General features: G+C 39.9%; 1 protein-coding gene across 1 annotated transcript in view; it reads left to right on the top strand.

Moving 5' to 3' along the window:
• The first annotated feature begins 292 nt into the window (after nucleotides 1-292).
• FARSB (phenylalanyl-tRNA synthetase subunit beta) overlaps nucleotides 293-18,944 on the top strand; it is a 48,800-nt gene continuing 30,148 nt past the window's right edge. The window contains exons 1-14 of the mRNA XM_057417086.1: nucleotides 293-410; nucleotides 1,506-1,561; nucleotides 2,458-2,612; nucleotides 3,145-3,217; nucleotides 3,685-3,800; nucleotides 4,249-4,399; nucleotides 5,599-5,707; nucleotides 8,053-8,123; nucleotides 9,417-9,478; nucleotides 9,565-9,616; nucleotides 11,100-11,161; nucleotides 11,534-11,741; nucleotides 12,164-12,244; nucleotides 15,375-15,467. Of these exons, the coding sequence (XP_057273069.1) occupies nucleotides 353-410; nucleotides 1,506-1,561; nucleotides 2,458-2,612; nucleotides 3,145-3,217; nucleotides 3,685-3,800; nucleotides 4,249-4,399; nucleotides 5,599-5,707; nucleotides 8,053-8,123; nucleotides 9,417-9,478; nucleotides 9,565-9,616; nucleotides 11,100-11,161; nucleotides 11,534-11,741; nucleotides 12,164-12,244; nucleotides 15,375-15,467 (1,347 nt within the window). The 5' untranslated portion in view covers nucleotides 293-352. The remainder of the gene's footprint in view (nucleotides 411-1,505; nucleotides 1,562-2,457; nucleotides 2,613-3,144; nucleotides 3,218-3,684; nucleotides 3,801-4,248; nucleotides 4,400-5,598; nucleotides 5,708-8,052; nucleotides 8,124-9,416; nucleotides 9,479-9,564; nucleotides 9,617-11,099; nucleotides 11,162-11,533; nucleotides 11,742-12,163; nucleotides 12,245-15,374; nucleotides 15,468-18,944) is intronic.

Here is an 18,944-nt window from a genome sequence, read left to right as displayed (position 1 = left end):
AACGCGGACGGCCCCTCACGCTGCTGGCACCTGGACACCCACGCCAGCGGACGCCTCTAACAGGGGGAGGCGGTTCCCTAGCAACGGGGCAATGTCACCTCAGTAGCTGCCCGCAATGCTGCCGGTGCTCGGCGCCATGTCCGCCTCCTCCTGGATTGACGGAGACGGGCGCACCGGTTCCATGGGAGCCCGGCCAGGCTGCCTACGCACCGTCAAGCTAGGAAGCGGTGGGTCCGGCGGGCGTTGGCTGGAGGAACGGCGGGCGACCTTCAGGCAGCGCGGCGGAGGCGCCGTGTGGCGGGGGCCTGGCGTGCTTTGGCGCAGGCGCGGTGAGGGCGAGCGGCGTGCCACCATGCCGACTGTCAGCGTGAAGCGGGACCTGCTGTTTCAGGCGCTGGGCAGGACTTACAGTGAGTGGTGCGGGCCGCCTCACCCCGGGGATCCTCCACTTGCGCTTTAGGAGGTGGCCATGGGCCTGTCGGGCTGTTATTTTTGGTCACCGCGGCTGCTAGGCTGCGGTCCGCTGATCAGCCTTTCGCCGGCTGCCCGGGCCGGGCATTCCTTTGACGGGCGGCGATGATGGGGCATTGCAGCCTCCCCCAGACAGCACCGCTTTGTTCGGTGCTTACCCGGTGTCCACGGGGCTGAACTAACCCCCAGCGGAAGCCTGGAGTTAAGACACACGGTGGGGTCCGTACCGGTGTGCTCCTTAGCCGTCTGCTGTTCCCTAGGCCACGGCCAGTCAGAGCCACGTGTTCTCCCTGCGCCCTTCAGTCGTCTTCCCACATGAACGCTGTCTAGACACATGAATGAGTCCAGAGCGCTTAGGAGAGCAGAAATGCGTGTTTCCGAATCGCGGCTTCTGGTTTAAGTTTCACTGTCTCTTTTAGGAGCTGGTTAAACCAAAAAGCAGAGGGAAGAGGTGGGAGCAGGCAAAGCAAACAGTTAATACCATGCTTTCATTCAGTCCTTCTTTCCTAGCTCTTTAGAAACATGACTTAACTATTTGGCTGAAAGACTGTTTAGGGACATGCAGCAGTTTGTCTGGCCCATTCTGGAGTTGGTAGGCTCTTAAAACATATAGGTGCAAACCTCCACTTTCAGATTAGGGTTATGTTACATGCTGTGATGCATTTGATGCAACCTCTGTATGACAAGCTGATCAATTAAAAAAGTAGTTGCTGGCAGAAGCTGGCCTGCTCCTCCCACTTGTTTTCATTATCTCTGCAGGCCAGAGTTGCTCTGACAAACTTGGCTGTGGAGCTAGTAGTGAAGCTAGCCTCTGAGGTTCAGAAGCCCTTGCTGTGACTATAAGAATAATTTGTTAATAAATGTAATATGTACTAAAGAAGCTGCTACTCAGATGAAAATGTAAGCAAAAATCTTCACATTAAAACAACTATTTTTCTTCCAAAATAGCTTCTATTGTTTAAAAACATTAAAAACAAAGAAAAAAAATACATGTCTGAAGTCTGCTTATTAACCCCAATTCACCTTCTTTGTAGCTGATGAAGAATTTAATGAGCTTTGCTTTGAGTTTGGTTTGGAGCTTGATGAAATTGTGAGTAACATTTTTATTTATTACTTTTTTTCAGTAGATGTAGTGTACTGACAGCTTGTATATTTGCTAAGAGTTTTTACTGCATTATTTCCAACATATTCCCTGGCACAGTGTTGGTTGAAGCCTTCTAGCATGTACAAAAAGATTGCAGGCATATTGCTGTACTTAATGGAGGTCAGGAGTCAGTGCCTCTCGGTCTTCAGTCTCTGGCCCCATTTTATTTAGCAGCATAATTATGGCCACAGACAATGTATTGAACGTATTTTACAAGATCTGTTAGGCTTTGTTTTGTATGCACTCTTCTGTACAATATCCACAAAAGCATATTTGTCCTGGACATTGTTACCTAAGTTATAACTAGATTATATTTAAAGTTTTGATTTGGATTCTGTACTTGTGAAAGCTTGCTAGCCCTGTGAACTGTATCCATGTAAATCTTGTTCAAGTAAACCTGTTTTGATTTTTCTTTTTAATTTTAATTCATTGATCTCTTAATGATGTTTATCAAAAGGCATCTGAACATCATGTGTTATGCTTTATTTCAGAATAGACTTGATATGACAAGTCATTTGCTGATCTGTTGCTAAAAATGTCTCAGTTCTCTACTGGGGTCTGCTAGCCTGGAGACAGGTGCTTCTATAATCCCTTTTGTTAAAATACAAATTCTAATAGTAAATTTGTCTTTTAGTATACTGCATTACAGTCTCTGAATCTGAGAAATTTTTAGATTTTACATCATTTCTGGTATTGTATTCGGTGTGTCCATTCGCTTTATAAATCCAAATGACACTGTTAAACTTTCAATTTCTACAATTTCCTATTATATTATTTCACTATAACACTCCTGTCAAGGTTAAGATATTTCAGGTTAAAAAGACATCTCTGCTTAATTTCAGACATCTGAGAAAGACATTATAAGTAAAGAAAAAGGTGAAGACAGGGCAAAGGGTGCATCTGATGCTGTTCTCTATAAAATTGATGTTCCTGCCAACCGTTATGATCTTCTTTGCCTCGAAGGGTTGGTCCGAGGACTGCAGGTCTTTAAAGAAAGGTAATGCAGAGTTCTGAGATTTTTCTGTGTTTTGGTATTTGTTTAAATATGATTCCATTTCTGGTCAATAAGCAAATTTGCCACTTGGTTGGATTTTGAGTACGATCTCGTGTAGATCAGATTTGTCAGTTTTTTCTTTGGAGAAACTCTGTTGTATATTTTTGAAAAAGTAGACTAGAATGTTACTGAGGTTTGGATCTGTTCTAAAAATTTTTCTACTGCTGTTCCATTTGAGACTCACCCTCTGTAAAGAGCTGCAAAGGAACTTCCTTGTGATCCTCTGTAATAAATACCAAAACAAATCATTTATTTCACTTTCCTGCTATGACTTTATCTTCTTGAGTCCCTCAAGTTCAGTAATCTGCTTACCATCCCATAGAAAATAAGTTTTAAACAGTTAGCTAATTCACATACTAAGAAATGTTACTAGGAAAGTTTTAACATAAAGTTGTTGCTAGATTACTGTGAATTTTCCTGCATTTGGGGAATATTCATTCTTTCAGTTACAGACTTATTTCTGGTTTTATTCTAGGATAAGTCTCCCTAGATATGAAAAGATAATACCAGCTGAAGGTGAAGGTCAGAAGCTGATTATCACTGAAAAGGTAAAAGTGTTTACTGCACCTTTGTAAATTTATTGAGAGTTTCTGAACCAGCAAGATAGGTACTAGTACCAATTTAATGAGGGCAGTGAGGCTGGAAATTGTATTTGCAGAGAGTTAAAGAAATGTATCTACTTATTTGGATTTATATTTCAGGAAGCTGAGGGGATGGAACAATAGACAAATTATTTTGAGTGAACCTAGTAGCAGATCAAATCAAAGTTTCATATGCTCACAGTGCATCAACCTTCTGGGCCATTACATAGTATACTGGAAGCTTCCCTCAAGACCTGGAGTGGGTTGGTTGGTTTGTTTTTCCCTTTGGGATTCTAATGTCTTTCCATTAATTTTCTTTTTGAGTACTACTTTACAAAAGAAGATTTCAGATGAAAAGTGCACATTTAATCAGTTTTAGTTTTGTATATTCTGTGCGCTTGAACTTTATAATGTGTTGCTGTTGTAAACTGCAGACTGTCCAAGTCCGTCCTCATGCTGTAGCTGCAGTCCTTCGTGACATAACTTTTACCAAGGAACGTTATGATAGTTTCATTGACCTCCAAGAAAAACTACACCAAAATATTTGCAGGTTAGTGCTTAAAATTAGTGTATAGTGTCCATGTGTATGATTTTATCATATGTTAAGACTACACATTGCTATTGCAGAGAGGATTATGTTTGTGTTTTTATTTGTGCTAAGGAAAATATTTTATAACAGCTCTCTTAATCCTTCCTAATTTCCCTGCCTGTTTCCACCTGCTCTCAATATTTGTCAACATAAATAGCTGTTACAGTTCCTACAACAGCTGAAAAAAGTGTTTGCCACAGTCCCATTGGATTTGTCTTTGACTGTTGTGTTGTTGCCATTCATTAAAATGTTATTCCTGAAAATCATTTTCAAGGCTTTTCACAATTGCCCTTTTACTTTTTCAGTAAATCCTATGAGTGCATTGGAGTATATAGACTCATGAGATACTGTCTCAAAGGAACCCCTGATATTACTAACAAAATCATTATTTTGTCTTCCGTCTTTGTAGGAGAAGAGCATTAGTAGCAATAGGTACCCATGACTTGGACACTGTCTCTGGTCCATTTACTTATACAGCTAAAGCACCTTCTGAAATTAAATTCAAGCCCTTGAATCAATCTCAGGAGTACACAGCTTCACAGATTATGGATCTCTATCGGGTAAGTGGAATTTTTTAGACTTGTTGCACTAAATGCAGGAAGATACATTTCCAAGGCTTAACGTCTCTCATTTCCTTGTTGTTAAGAGTTGTTCTTACAAATAAAACAGTTACTTTATGTAGCTTCAGCCAGTGGACATTCGACATTTTGCTTATTCATGAGAAATGCATGTAATACTTTACTGTTCATGGAAGATACACTACGGTGTTTTGTGGCTAAGCACAAATATTAGAATAGTTACATTAACCCACTGATTTATCATCACAAAGACTGTTTATTCTTCATGATGCTCTTAATACTGTAAAAGAGTTGTATATTTATCTGTCTACCCTGGTAAGATACTCAGTCTACAAAGTGACAAAAGTTTGGGGTAAAAAATACCAGGGTTTTTTAATGTTATGTTAATTTGGACAGTTTACTTGGGGAAGATGTTGAATTATTTACACAACTATATGTTAGGCAAGGGTAGCTGTGTAAAAGGCTCAAGTTAAGTCTGCTGGCCCTGCTCTTGGCCCAGCATCTGAGGAGACCTGGTAAATGCTAGGAAAAGGTTCTATCAGGTCTAATTTTACAATGTTTACATGTGTCACTAAATGTCAGCATTGAAAACAATACTGTTATCACCATCATTACAATATACAGCTGTTCTGGAGCACATATACTGGTCCTAGAGATAAATTCTCAAAAGATGTCTGACTGAAGATGAGTAAGACTGCTAGGAAACAAGGAGTATCAGAAAGACGTAAAGTAAACGATGCTTTTGGAACAGTATATACCTATGTCATTGGAACAGATGTGAATTTTTAATCAAATTTAAGCATAAATGTGTCAGTATTCAGCAGCTCATAATTAAAAGTATTGTAATGCTAATTTTTGTCATTTCTAAAGAAAGTTGCTCTAAAGTAAGGATGTGTGCCCATGGATTTGCAATTAAAAGTCTGCTGTGGTTTGGACAGTACAGCCTATGCATCTTTGAGAGAATCCTTCAAGAATAATTTTTAACACTTCTGAAGAAAACAAAAAATCCAGTTCTCTCTTTTCAAGGTTTTCTTGCTTCTGAGAGCAAACAGCTTTTGCTAGTCAAGTACCTAGCTCTGAGGCCAATCCTTTACTCTTTCAAAATTCCTGTTAATCTCTCAGCAAAGGACTGTAGCACAAGTGAGCTAACATGAAACTTAGGTTGTGCTTTGTTTCTCCAGACTGACAGCCACCTTCGGCACTATTTACACCTAATTGAAAACAAGCCACTTTATCCTGTCATTTATGACAGCAGCGGTGTTGTTCTGTCCATGCCACCAATCATCAACGGTAAGATTACTTAAGACTAGTTTATACTATAGCTGCTGGTAATGTATGAGTTAGAGTATCTTACAGAAATATTGATGTGTAATAAGGGTTATTCTGGCCTCTTAAAATTGTTTCACTTATAATTTCACAGAGTCTTATTTCAGTTTAAATGCAGCCAATTTTTTTGCTCCCTCCCTAGGCTGCTGGTATTCCTTTTTTCTCATCCTCATCAAGAGTCCCTCTGCAAACCCCTGTGTTTAGCTCTTCATACCCTTCTAGAACTCAAGAAGTTTCCTTGTGACAGGAGCCTTTGTTAGGAAAGCATTTTCTTTGCATGTATAAACATTGTTCATCAGACATTTAGCTAAAAGAAGCGTGTAAGAAATTATTTTGTAAACTGGTAACTGTAATAGTCTGTACTCCATGTTATATGGTTACAGTAGAGAACTTTTCACCCAAGTCTTAAGCCCAGCTTATGTAACAGCAGTGTGAACCACTTCTTAGCTTCTTCTGCTATCACAGAAGTGATTCCAGAAGACTTTAATGGCTTAAAAAGAATAAATTAGTCTATACTTCTTTACTGTTTCTAAACATAGTTTTCTTCTGAATGCAGAAGAAACTGGATGATTTTTGAGAACCATGGTAACTAAAGCCACTTAATGATATGGCTAGAATTACTCCTTTAACAAAGATATTTCAGTATCCTTGTATATTTAAATCAACAATCAGTAACTTTCCTGTACACTGACACATAAACTCTGCAGTGATAATCCCTTTTGGATGTATTTTTGCTAATCAGTCTTACCCATATCTTAAATAGCTAACTGAAGTCTTCTTAAAAGGCAGCTCAAACTCTATGCCAGGGAGTGGTAAGAATAGCTATTCTGAATGGAAAATTGTATCAACCACTGTGTCTCATTCTTGTTTTTTAGGCTTATTCCAGTTTTGGAGTGTTCCATGTTTAGGATTGCATACTTACATTTTATCAATTTAAAAGGTTGAGCTAAATTTAATACCTGTCTCTAAGTTTAAGGCTCTAAGCATTTGAGAGAGGCTTCCAGTTTAAAGGTACTTTTTAAACAGTTAAGGAAATGTAAACACCTCTGCTGGCTTTTTGGATTATCTACAAGCACTTAAGTGAAAGGTTATATTTGTTTTGAAGTAAGTCCAGAAATGCTGAATATATTTCATCTGCGGAGAGGTACAGCGCAGCATCAGAGAGGCATACAAGATGTCTCAGTCTTAAGATCTCCAGTGCACTTAACTTTCAGTCTAACTGTGACCTAGTTTCTCAGGTAGGAAATGAAAACAGAAGCTGAATGACTTTCTCAGGGTCAAACAAAGGAAACAGGAGTGTCCATGTATATCCAACAGCGTGCTTCCCTTTGCCTCCTGTGGGGTTCAATGAAAGGTGAGAAGGACAAGGTTAGATTTGTCATGATCCCGCACAGTTCTAGGAATCTGTATGTCCGAGCTGTATGCTCACCAGCAGTGAAATCCATTCAAGGTATGCACTGCACATCCGTACCCAACAGGCAATACGAGACAGATTTCCCTACAGGTGCTCTACAGGTGCTCTAGATTGGTTGTGGCTTACTAACTGGACCCCACTTTTGTAGGGAGCCAACTACTTGTGGGACTTTGCATCGAGTTTGCAAGAGAGATACTTTAGGTGATGCCCCTAAGTTGTATGTTCTATCTTGCTTCTTCCAGACAAGAAACAGTTTTGACTGCATCAGTGATGTGCTTCAGTGACTCATGACTCCCATTAATCCTAATGACTTCCAGTACAGACACAAAACGAATTCATGCCTAATAGGAACCCATACTAGGACCTGAATCACTAATGTAGAAAAACCCATAATGTATCAGGAGGTAATGTCAAGAGATGTAGGTTATTCAGAGATGTATCTATGGGTATTGATCAGCCTAAATCACTTTTTAGAAAGCATTTAATTCCTGTCCAAGGCTGCTTTTGTATGCACATCACACATCGAATGCAAACGTGTTACTTAAAGATGCGCTGGAAGTGCAGAACCAGCTTGCAACCAGCAGATGGCCACTAGTCTGATGGTTTCCTTTTTCGACAGGATACTGGAATACCTGTAGATTTGTGTGTTTTTCAGTGTAAAGCATAACCAGATATGAGTCTGGTCTGTCTCTTTCCTCTTTCTGTTTCATAAATTTAAAAATAAGAAGAGCTGCTATTCTGGTAAGAATTGTGAATGTTGGTGCAGTAGACAGTGCCTTTTTAAGCTGCAGAAGATGACAGTCATCTTTCTGAATCACAAAAAGAGTCAGTATCAGTGTTGTTGCAAGAAAAGCAGTAACATTTTTTAACATTTTGTCTTCTTTACATGTTTTAGGAGATCATACAAAAATAACCGTAAACACAAAAAATGTGTTTATTGAATGTACAGGCACAGATATCACAAAGGTAAATTAATCTTTCTTGCTTTTGATATGCTTTAATATTGTTTTCCCTCTGGATGGTAGGGCTCCAATACAAGGAGCTATGATAGCCAGGTGTTTATAGAGCCAGCCTCCCATTTCAAAAGGGCAGGCAGGATAAGTTGTAGACCTGTGTGGAGTTCCCTCAACACAGTTTGAGGTTTGCTCTGTAGACAGTGTTCTATTTTCATTGCATTTTCTTTTTACTGAAAACATTAACTTTTCAGTCTGTATGAGAGAGTAACTCAAGTAAATTCAGGGCTTTTTTTGCTGTTGAGCACTTTTTCTAAATCTGAAAGGCTTCAAAAAGAGTAAAATTCACTTAAGACTGCCTGTTTTGCCAGAATACTCTTTGTAAAGAATCACTTTGTCTCCTGAAAATTTGGGCTGCGGGAAGGAAGACATCACTTTCTCTTCATAGTTATCTTTTTCAAGCAGGGATGCTGTGCAAATAATTGTCAAATGGAAGTCTTTCTATATGCAAATTCTGTAACTCAGATCTGAAGCATGAAAGCCTAAGCAGTTATAATTGCCTATTCTTGAATACAGGTTGTGCATTCATTGGTAGTTTCCCTAAAACATGTATCTTGACACTTAAGAGCAAAACCACTTTTAACTTACCGTACAACACCGTATGTTAATGACATAAATAAATTAGCATGTTGGAGAGTGACTTCTAAGCAAACTAATAAAGAATTGCTTCTTGCTACTGCTTGCCTTGATAGTAAAAATGGTGCTGTTCTGCTTACATGAAGGAAATTATACTGCGAGGCATCAAAAAAACAACCTTTGTAGATTGAGAAGTTGGTTTGAATTGCATTATTATGTTCTGTTACACTAAAAATCTTAAAATATTAACTGTGAGACAAAAGATAGTGCAGGTTATTTGATAGTGTATTAAACAACACAGAGTCCTTCAGCCTCTACATTCTCGCTTGAGCATCAGTGAAATGTCTAATTAGACTGAAGGTTGGGAAGACGTAGTTCCATCTGCTATGAAAGACCCTATGTATATTCAGAACAGAGTTTAGGAAAGACACATAAATGCTGCAGCACCTTGAAAACCAAAGATACAAAGTTTTTGCGTAACTGTCTCTGCAGCAAAAGAAAAGCATTATCTAGTATTCTAGACTGCTAGGATTTTGGTTTTTAGTTGCTAAATAGAATGAAATGAGAGAGTATAAGACAAGACTTCCCCCCCCCCCCCATGTTTTTTATTAAGATATTTTGTCTATTCTAACACAAGTAGATGACAGATTTCTATGTGATTATTTTGTAGGCAAAAATTGTTCTTGATATTATAGTCACGATGTTTAGTGAATATTGTGAGAACCCATTCAGGTGAGTATGAATCTCCAGTCAGAGAGACATTACATTTAGGCCATGTGTTAAAAACATTTTTACTTCTGTTTCTCTGTCTCTCATAGTGTTGAAGCAGTAGAAGTCATTTATCCTAATGGGAAGACCTACATCTGTCCGGTAAGCATAGGGATATGTATCTCAGTATCCTTTCTTTTTTTATTTATACAAAGTCTGGTAAGAGTGGCATTGTCTTCTTTTTCTGCAGAGGAAGTATATACTGGTTCTGATGTATAGTGTGGAAGCTCAGCTTGGCGCTATCTTTATGTTAGTGAGTCAGAGCCTTCTCTAGCCCCATGAAAAATAACTCCAATTGCAGCTTTCCATTATCTAGAAAACTCATTCTGAAGCTCCACTAGTTTATGATAACGCTAAAAATACAGTATCACTGACATAATCTGATACTCCAAAAAGAAGCGTAGGGTTTAAAGTTACAAGTGGCAACCACTGTTGTGGTGTAGAGTTCATGTTATAGGAACTTTTTCAGGAGCAAATAAAGATTACAATCAAAGGTCATAATCTGTGTCTAAAGCCTTTAAAACCTATGTGTTCCAAATCAGGAAAAATTAATGCAGTAAGAGGTCCTTTAGCCTTAAGCCAGTGGACAACTGAAATCAGCCTCACCATAACTTACTTATCAGATCTGAAAGCTTTAATGCCCTTCATTTAAAATAACCTTGTAATACTGGAGTTTTCAGTCATTATATATTTGGAGTCTATAAAGTGAAAGGTCTATAAGGGAGGATGTTGACTTCAAGTGCAGGTTTGCTTGCATGCAGTCCCAGGCAGGCCGCTTCGCTTTAGTGGAGTCTTACTTTTTTGTTCTCTTAACAAGAACAAAGAAAACAATTCATCCTGTTTCCTGAAAGTAGCTGATGACAGAGTTCTGCTTTAAAGGGAAAGAAACTTATTTTTACTGAGAGTTCTTCTAGTGATATTTCAGCTTTTCTTTTATCAATGTCAGCTTTAATCAATAGAAGCAAGACATAGAATTCTGCCATGAACAAAGTAGCTGCTTTAGCTAAAAGAAAAAAAAATCCCCAAAGTTTTAGTTGCTAAAGTTTTTCAGCATTTGTGTATCTAGACATTTAGAAACACCTAAGTAAATATATACAAAATAACTTCCTTAAATATATTGCAAACTTTCTGTGTAAAATACCAATAGATATTTCTGTGCCCAGTATGGAAACAGAAAGTTTTCTTTCCTTTTCCTCCTATAAGTCATTTGATCTGTAGTAGACCATGACCATTCACCACTGCTTTAGGGCTTTGACTCAGGATCCACTGGTCACTAGAAACTTTCAGCAACTGTTACTTGCTTATATCAGAAATTATTAGAATATTTCAATAACAGGGATTTCATGCCACATTCAATTTCTTAGCTTAACCGAGAACAGCTTTTGCATTGTATACTATAATATTTTCAAGAATCCTGTTACCTTAAAATGATCTGTTTAGCCTTGTATTCCACACTTGTCTGCTGTGGATGTCATTTTATTAGCATAATTAGAAGAACCTAGATTACTAAAATGCCAAAATTGAATCCTCTTAGGTAGGAATGACAGACATTGTGTATGCTGGAAAGCTTTGTCTTTCTTTTTAGGAACTGGCTTACCGAAAAGAGAAGGTGAAACCTGAACTCATTAACAAGAAAATAGGAATCAGGTGTGTTATTGCAAATGAAAACAGTTTTCATTAATCATGGAAAAGGTACTAGAAAACACTGCTTTGTTTTAAAGTTATTTACATTGTGTGATTATTTTTTATGAAAAATTCAAAGGTTATTCTGGGTAATTAGATCAACTCTGTAAGATTTGTTCCCCCTTTTTTCAAGGAAAGTGAGTGATTCTTTATGGCCTTACAGAACTGTTACGAAGTAAAGAAAATGATTGTTTCAAGAGTCAGAATCTGAGTGGTTCTGATCAAATGCCAAGTGTGTGTACAGTCCACACAGCACTTGGAGTTTTTCAGACAGTGCAGCAGAAACATCAATGCAGTGCAAGATTCAAAAATTACTACTCTCTTGTTTTGTTTCAGTGAAACTCCATCAAGCCTTGCAAAGCTGCTGACTAGGATGTGTTTGAAGTCACACGTCATAGGGAATGGGAACAATATAGAGATTGAAATCCCTCCTACCAGAGCGGACATTATCCATGCATGTGATATCGTAGAAGATGCAGCAATAGCTTATGGTTATAACAACATTCAGATGGCTATTCCGAAAACGTACACCATAGCTAATCAAGTAAGATTGCCCCTTCAAATAAACGCTCTGTTGTCAGTAAATGACTAGTGCATGCCAGAAGGGCTTTGGGGAAAACAGAACCTAGGAATTAAATATTTTGACATGCTTTGCCTTGAGAAGTATTTACCATGGGTAGGATACAAAACAGATGCCTCACTGATTTGAATAAGCCCAAGACCAGTGGTTGCTGGTACTTGAAAAAAGACAGGGTTTAAATAGGGAGCCCGTATTAAATCTCTAATTGGGAGATTCATTTCCTCAGTCAAGCCTAAAGGCAGCTGGCTGACGCTTTCATAAATTTCAAGCACACAAGCATAGTACCTCCCTGGTGAACTCACCATAGTGTAACAGGCAAAATCACCTCGGGAAAGAATAGAAAATGTTTTTAGGTGGAAGTTGAAAACTTTTTTGTTTCGTTTTAGCTCCCCCTCAATAAGCTCACTGAACTTCTGAGACTGGACTTGGCAGCTGCTGGATTCACTGAAGCGCTCACTTTTGCCCTGGTATATTATATTGATTTCATATTTTTCTTACTTGCATGTTGGAAGAGTGATGCAACCAAAACTTGCAGAGAATGGTCAGAGGGTCTGAGAATATGTTGTTGTGTAGATATATCAGTATTTGTTACCATTTTGGCAGGCAATTGTTTGCTAGTCCTTTGGATTTACAGTATGCTATTTTGTGAGTTTGTAAGTCAGAGAAATTGAATGCCACTGTTAATGTGGCATGTGCTTCTAAACATAGAGGCAAAATTAGCTGCTGAAGTACTGGTTTTAGTTTAACTTGATAGGATGAAGTTATAAGACAGCAAATCTCTCTTGAGACTTTGATCACCAGATGTGAAATGCATTATAGTTTGATAATCTGGAAAACAAACATGAAAATTTAATACTTTCTGATGGATATTACAACAGTTTAGAGATTACCCTGTTTCTCGTCTCTTTTTAGTATTCATTTGCTCATGATTCCTTGCATTAGATGATAAGCTGATACATAGTTACTCAAAGAGTTTATTTTAAAAATACTTGTAAAAAAGTTATATTGCACACTAAGGGGACACAAATACCTCTATAAATTTCACCAAGGTTTTTTGGTTTTGGGTTTGGGTTTTTTTGTTGTTTTTTTGGTTGTTTTTTTTTTTCATGGAGGAACAAATAAAAATATAAATTGTTGTTTGCACTGGTACTATTCATATTGTTTGTTACAACCATGCCAGTGGTCTTTTACCAAGAATTAGGTAATTTACTCTGCAGCAGCATGTGCCACTGCAGTACCAACAGCTGGCATGATTTCTAATACTGAAATTTTGCAATAAGATTGGTCAGTAGGAAACACCGTCTTTGTTATGGCCACTTGTCCATACCTCTTTGCAATAGCTTTAAACTGGATCAGAGAATCTGATCTACTATTCAAAAATAATAATAAAAAAATAAAAACAAGTACATGCACCCATGCCCTCCAAATGTACATGGTATTAACTGTCCACACACTGAGACTGATAAAGTCAGCTACTGAAAATACGCTACAAGTTTTAGAGAATCCTTTCTGTTCAAAATCCACTCAAAGCCTTTGCCTTAAAGTGCAATTTGTGTGCATTTTAGCAAATGGGGAGCTACCATCATATATTCTATTAAAACCTCTCTGAAATTTCCCAGCCTTTTCCTGAACTTAATTATTAGAGGCCAGAAATACATGTTCCTGAAAGTACACAACCTTTTAAGAGATAGTTGTCTGATCACAGATTATTTTTTGATAAGTTACTAAAAGTTTCTAATATCCAGTGATGCAGAGTCCCAAAACACTTACATGCATTTAAAAAGTTCAGGGATTGCAACCAGAATTGGTAATACAAATGGACCAAATGAAATGTTAAAACCTCCAGATTTCATTGAGCTTCAAAAGAAAAATTTGAACTAATTCTAACATCTGATAAATATATTTAAATTTTAATATTTTGTTATTAACTCATTTAAGTAACCAGAAAAATGATTAGTATTTCTTCCTGCAGTGCTAATATTTGACAAAGTTGTTCAGACTACCTGCAGTAGTACCAGGGGGATGTTGGGGAAATCATACATACAACATGGTCAAACTTTTCTATATTTTCCTTATTCATTAGTAAATATAATTTTTTTTTTCAGCACTGAATAGGTGGTACACTTTAAAATGTTGAATATATCACACCTGTATCACTACAACCAAAGACCTTTATGAACTGCAACAGCAAAATTCTGTAAGATCATGCAGTATATCATGTTATCACATTACATGTTTGTATTTCTGCTGTGGAAATGAAACCCACAGTCTGCTGTGTCACCAACACTCTATTAGAAACCAGTGTGAGGCCCCTGACTATGACAAATATCATTTATGCTGCTACATTCTGTAGCCCACCATTATGTGACAAACACTGCTTGTGTATTTGTATAGACAGTCTGTTTCTTGGTTTGAGCCCAAAATTATACTTCTAGTCAGCAACATGGCTTTTTTTGAGGAGCTCCAATTTAGCCAAAATGCATTTAGTTTAAATCGCAGTAACATACTGTAGTTTAGATACACATCTGAAAACTGTTTAACACAGTTTTCTCCTCCTAAGGTCAGCATTCATTTGATTTCTTTTTTTTTAATTTAGTAATCCACTTTTTTTAAATCATCTGCTCATTTTCCTCACATTTGGTCTATCAGCATGCTTTTCGAAGTGCTGCCAGTGCAAAGGGAACACTTCTGGGAGACTGCAGTATACCAGCAAATCCTCAATTATATGCCTAGTCTGCTAATGGTTTCTTTAATACATTAATAAAGCTATAAATTCTGAAAATCTGTGATGTGGATCTTATCAGTAGCATCTGTTGTTTACATGCACAGACATAGTCTGAGCCTGATAAAGTGCATGCGTATTGCTTTACTGACCAGTTTAAAAATACACCCAGAGAATAAGGGCTTTAAAAATATTCCAGTTCAAAAAATTGAAACCAACAATGAACTATGAAACCAACAATGAATGATGTCACTTGTTGGGTGACATGGTTTAGTGGAAAGTGTCTCTGCCCATGGCAGGGGTGTTGGAACTAGATAATCTTAAGGTCCTTTCCAACCCTAGCTATTCTACGATTCTATGATTCTAACTATGAGAATCCTATGCAGCTATTAAAATTGAAGGCTTGACCATACGAACTATTTTTCATAGACAGTACTTTATTTTCTGTAAGTAGCCCACAAGGGATTTTCTTTGTGAGAAAGCTGGGGTAACAGTCCCTTTACAGATACTATTTTCAAAATAAAATACTTCAGTCATTGGAAGTCAGGAGGCAGAATCTGAGCCTCTTTTTATAAAACAGATTACAACTATCCGTGATAGAAACCAAAGTAAACACTTGCCTTTTTTTCATTAAATTAGCTTAATTTTGGTTAGTATTTAACATTTTGTAGATAAACCAGTTTGCTTACTTAGTCTTAAGACTGGGGCTTAATTTTTGTTATGAAAAACTTCGTGTTGCACAAGAGAGCATACATCATGGGGCCTCAGAGCAAGTGCTACAACTGCATTGTTCATTCTTAATATCAGATTTCATCACTGGCTTACTGTCTATTTTCACTTACTTGACTTTGGTGTATTTTGTCTTTTCCTCTCAGTGTTCCCAAGAGGACGTTGCAGATAAACTTGGCATGGATATCTCTGAAACAAAAGCTGTGCGCATAGCAAACCCCAAAACTGCAGAATTTCAGGTGAGATAATTCGGGTTTTGGGAGCAACGTTGTCTGTATCTAAAGAGGAGAAAAAGAAACTAATAGGAAATAAAATTTATAAACCATACTGCTATTTTCCATGCATTAAAGAGGATGTGCATACTTTTGTGCTAAACTTGCTAGCAGTCATCTTCTGTTACTCCTTCACTGAGAAATACCTTATTTGATGTGAAATACTATTAGCAGTAAACTCCCGTGCTCTGTATGACAGCATGTGGCAAAATTGAGCCATCTTACTACAGAAAATCCCAGATAATTGATCAACTACTGCATTTGGAAAAGCCATTCAATATAAATGGAATTATTAGGTCTGGCAATCTCTAAAATTCATGAGCTGTGAATATGAAATGTTGGGTTTTTTAACTGTTAACAATTGTTATTCCTTTTTTTCTTTTTAAATACTTAAAGGACAGTACAGAATTAATACCCATTTCTAGGTAATTTGATCTTTGCTAGAGCAGTGTGAGAGCTCAAGTACAGTATTGTCAACAATTCTGAAAATACCTAAAAGCGTACCCATAATTTTTGTATTGGTTTTAGAAAGTGTTTTTTTTTTAAAGTTGCTTTCTTTAGTTTACGGGAAAGATAAATTTGAGTCTTTTGTTTCTAACCTAAGAAATACAAAGGTAAACTCTTTAGAAAGGTTTAGAAAAGTTTCAGCAGTCTGTGAGTGTTAATATTTTGTTATTTGTTTGTTTTCCCCCTCAAGATCTTCTTCAGTAAGTCTAATTTCTCCAAGTATCTAAGTTACCTTTCTAGATCTTGCCTCTAATACTAAAAGCAGTCTCCTGCTGCTTTGAGATTCAAGAACAGAATTTTGGGGTGCTTTCATGTATTTTTTTGTTCACAAATCAGCAGTCATGCAAGACACTGTTGTAACCTGTTTAGACTGTTATCACCCGTTCACATACATAGTTTGGCATGGTGATTTCAACTCAGTAATATAGAATGTACCACAAACAAATTACTGAGTATTATAAAAAGAGAAGTAGCAGCCCTTTTAGCCAGCTACAGTTTCAGATTCCTGTTCTTCAAAGACCAGGCCTTTGCAGTGGCTGTGCTGCTAGGCAGTCATATAATTGGCTAAATATTATTTGTGTCAAAAATAGCCTCAGTCTTTAAAATCTGTTGGCCCCCCTGAAAGTTGGGAAAGGTTACTCTCTGATGCATTATAAATTTTCAACTTTAGATGTTAACTGTAAAGAGATTCTCGGGATGGCTTTTCCCCCACCCCTGTTTCTGTCAGCACCACAAGGGAAGGCTGATGCCAGGGATACTCTTCCAGCTGAGTTTGCAGCTGGAACACTTCATTTGTTAGAAGTAGGATAAATCAACAGAAATGCTGCACTAGCAATGATAAGATGTGACTGAGCATATGGTAACTTTTTACCTGCAGTCAAGCAGCAGTCACTCCCATCCATTTTCCATTAAATTTACTGAATCAGACTCTTCCAGTTTGGAGGACAGGGCGGGCATGAAAGATGCCCTTACAAAGAAGTATTTGAATGGAGAACACAGGAAACACATGGGAATGGATCTGTTAAGAACAGTAATATGATTGCCTCTTGCTTGGCTGTTTGCATGCATTTTCTATGTATTTCTGGTTGTACACAACTGCAATCTGAATATGCCTGATTCTGTTTTGTAAGTGCATACTTCATAGAATCTTAGAATCGACTAGGTTGGAAAAGATCTTTAAGATCATTGAGCCCAATCGTTACCCATGTTAGCCCAGGACTGCTAAGCCCACCACAAAACCATATCACTAAGGGCAAACTGTTCTCGCCTAATGGCTGCCCATCATGATCTCCAGTCACAGCCACCCTCATATGTCTCCTCATAGTGCCCCACACTATATAGCTGCCGCCCCTACCCCTCACAGCCACACCTTATCTCCCCTCAATATCTCCCCTCATGGCCACCTGTCACAGCTCGTGGCCACTCCTGCTCTCCCCTCACTGTCTCCCCTCACGGCTGCGCCTGCTCTCCGCTTGCCCATCATGGCCACCCCTGCTCTCCACTCACGATCTCCCCTCGCCCATCATGGCCACCCCTGCTCTCCACTCATGATCTCCCCTCGCCCATCATGGCCGCCCCTGCTCTCCCCTCACAATCTCCCCTTGCAACTAATGGCTGCCCCTGCTCTCCCCTTGCCCCTCATGGCCACCCCTGCTCTCCTCACAGTCTTCCCTCACCCCTCATGGCTGCCCCTGCTCTCCCCTCACGATCTCCCTTCCTTCCTAATGGCCACCCCTCCTGTCCACTCACCATCTCCCTTCATGACTGCCCCACCTCTCCTCTCATGATCTTCCCCCATGGCCACCACTGCTCTCCCCTCTCAATCTCCCCTCACCAGTCATGTCCACCCCTGCTCTCCCTTCATGATCTTGCCTCCTCCCTCATGGCCGCCCCTGCTCTTCCCTCACCCCTCGTGGCCACCCCTGCTCTCCCCTCATGATCTCCCCTTGCCCCTCGTGGCCGCCCCTGCTCTCCCATCATGATCTCCCCTGACCCCTGATGGGTGCCCCTGCTCTCCCCTCATGATCTCCCGTTGCCCCTCATGTCAGTCCCTGCTCTCCTCACGATCATCCCTCATAGCCACCACTGCTCTCCCCTCATGATCTCCCCTTGCCCCTTATGGCCGCCCCTGCTCTCCACTCACAATCTTCCCTCATGACTGCCCCTGCTCTCCCCTCAAGAACTCCCCTCACCCCCCATGGCTGCCCTTGCTCTCACCTCACGATCTTCCCTCAGCCCTCATGGCCGCCCCTGCTCTCACCTCATGATCTCCCCTCACCCTTCATGGCTGTCCCTGCTCTCGCCTTGTACCCTCATGGCCACCCCTACTCTCCCCTCACCCCTCAGGGCCGCCCCTGCTCTCCCCTTGCCCCTCATGGCCACCCCTGCTCTCTCTTCACGATCTCCCCTCACCCCTCATGGCCGACCCTTCTCTCCCCTCACAATCTCCACACACCTCTTGTGGCAGCCCCTGCTCTCCCATCGCCACTCATGGCTGCCTCTCCTTTCCCCTCATGAGCTTCCCTCCTGGCTGCCCCTGCTCTCCCTTCATGATCTCCCCTTGCCTCTCTTGGCTGCCCTTGCTGTCCCCTTGCCCTTCATGGCTGCCCCCACTCTCCCTTCACAATCTCCACTCGCCACTCATGGCCACCCCAGCTCTCCCTTCGCCTGTCATGGCTGCCCCTGCTCTCCACTCATGATGTCCCTTCATCCCTTATGGCCACCCCTGCTCTCCCCTCACCCTTCATGGCTGCACCTGCGCTCCCCTCACCCCTCATGGCTGCCCCTGCTCTCCCCTTGAGCTTCCCTCATCCCTCATGGCCTCCCTGCTCTCTCTTCACGATCTCTCCTCGCCTCTCATGGCTGCCCCTGCTCTCCCCTTGCCCCTCATGGCCACCCCTGCTCTCCACTCACAATGTCCCTTCATCCCTCATGGCC

The sequence above is a fragment of the Pezoporus wallicus genome, unplaced genomic scaffold (genome assembly GCF_028554395.1).
Source record: "Pezoporus wallicus isolate ANWC-B61680 ecotype Strahan unplaced genomic scaffold, APGP_CSIRO_Pwel_v1 contig_360, whole genome shotgun sequence".
Taxonomy (NCBI): domain Eukaryota; kingdom Metazoa; phylum Chordata; class Aves; order Psittaciformes; family Psittacidae; genus Pezoporus; species Pezoporus wallicus.
Note: the sequence above shows the minus strand (reverse complement) of the source record. Positions and strands in the feature narration are given on the sequence as shown.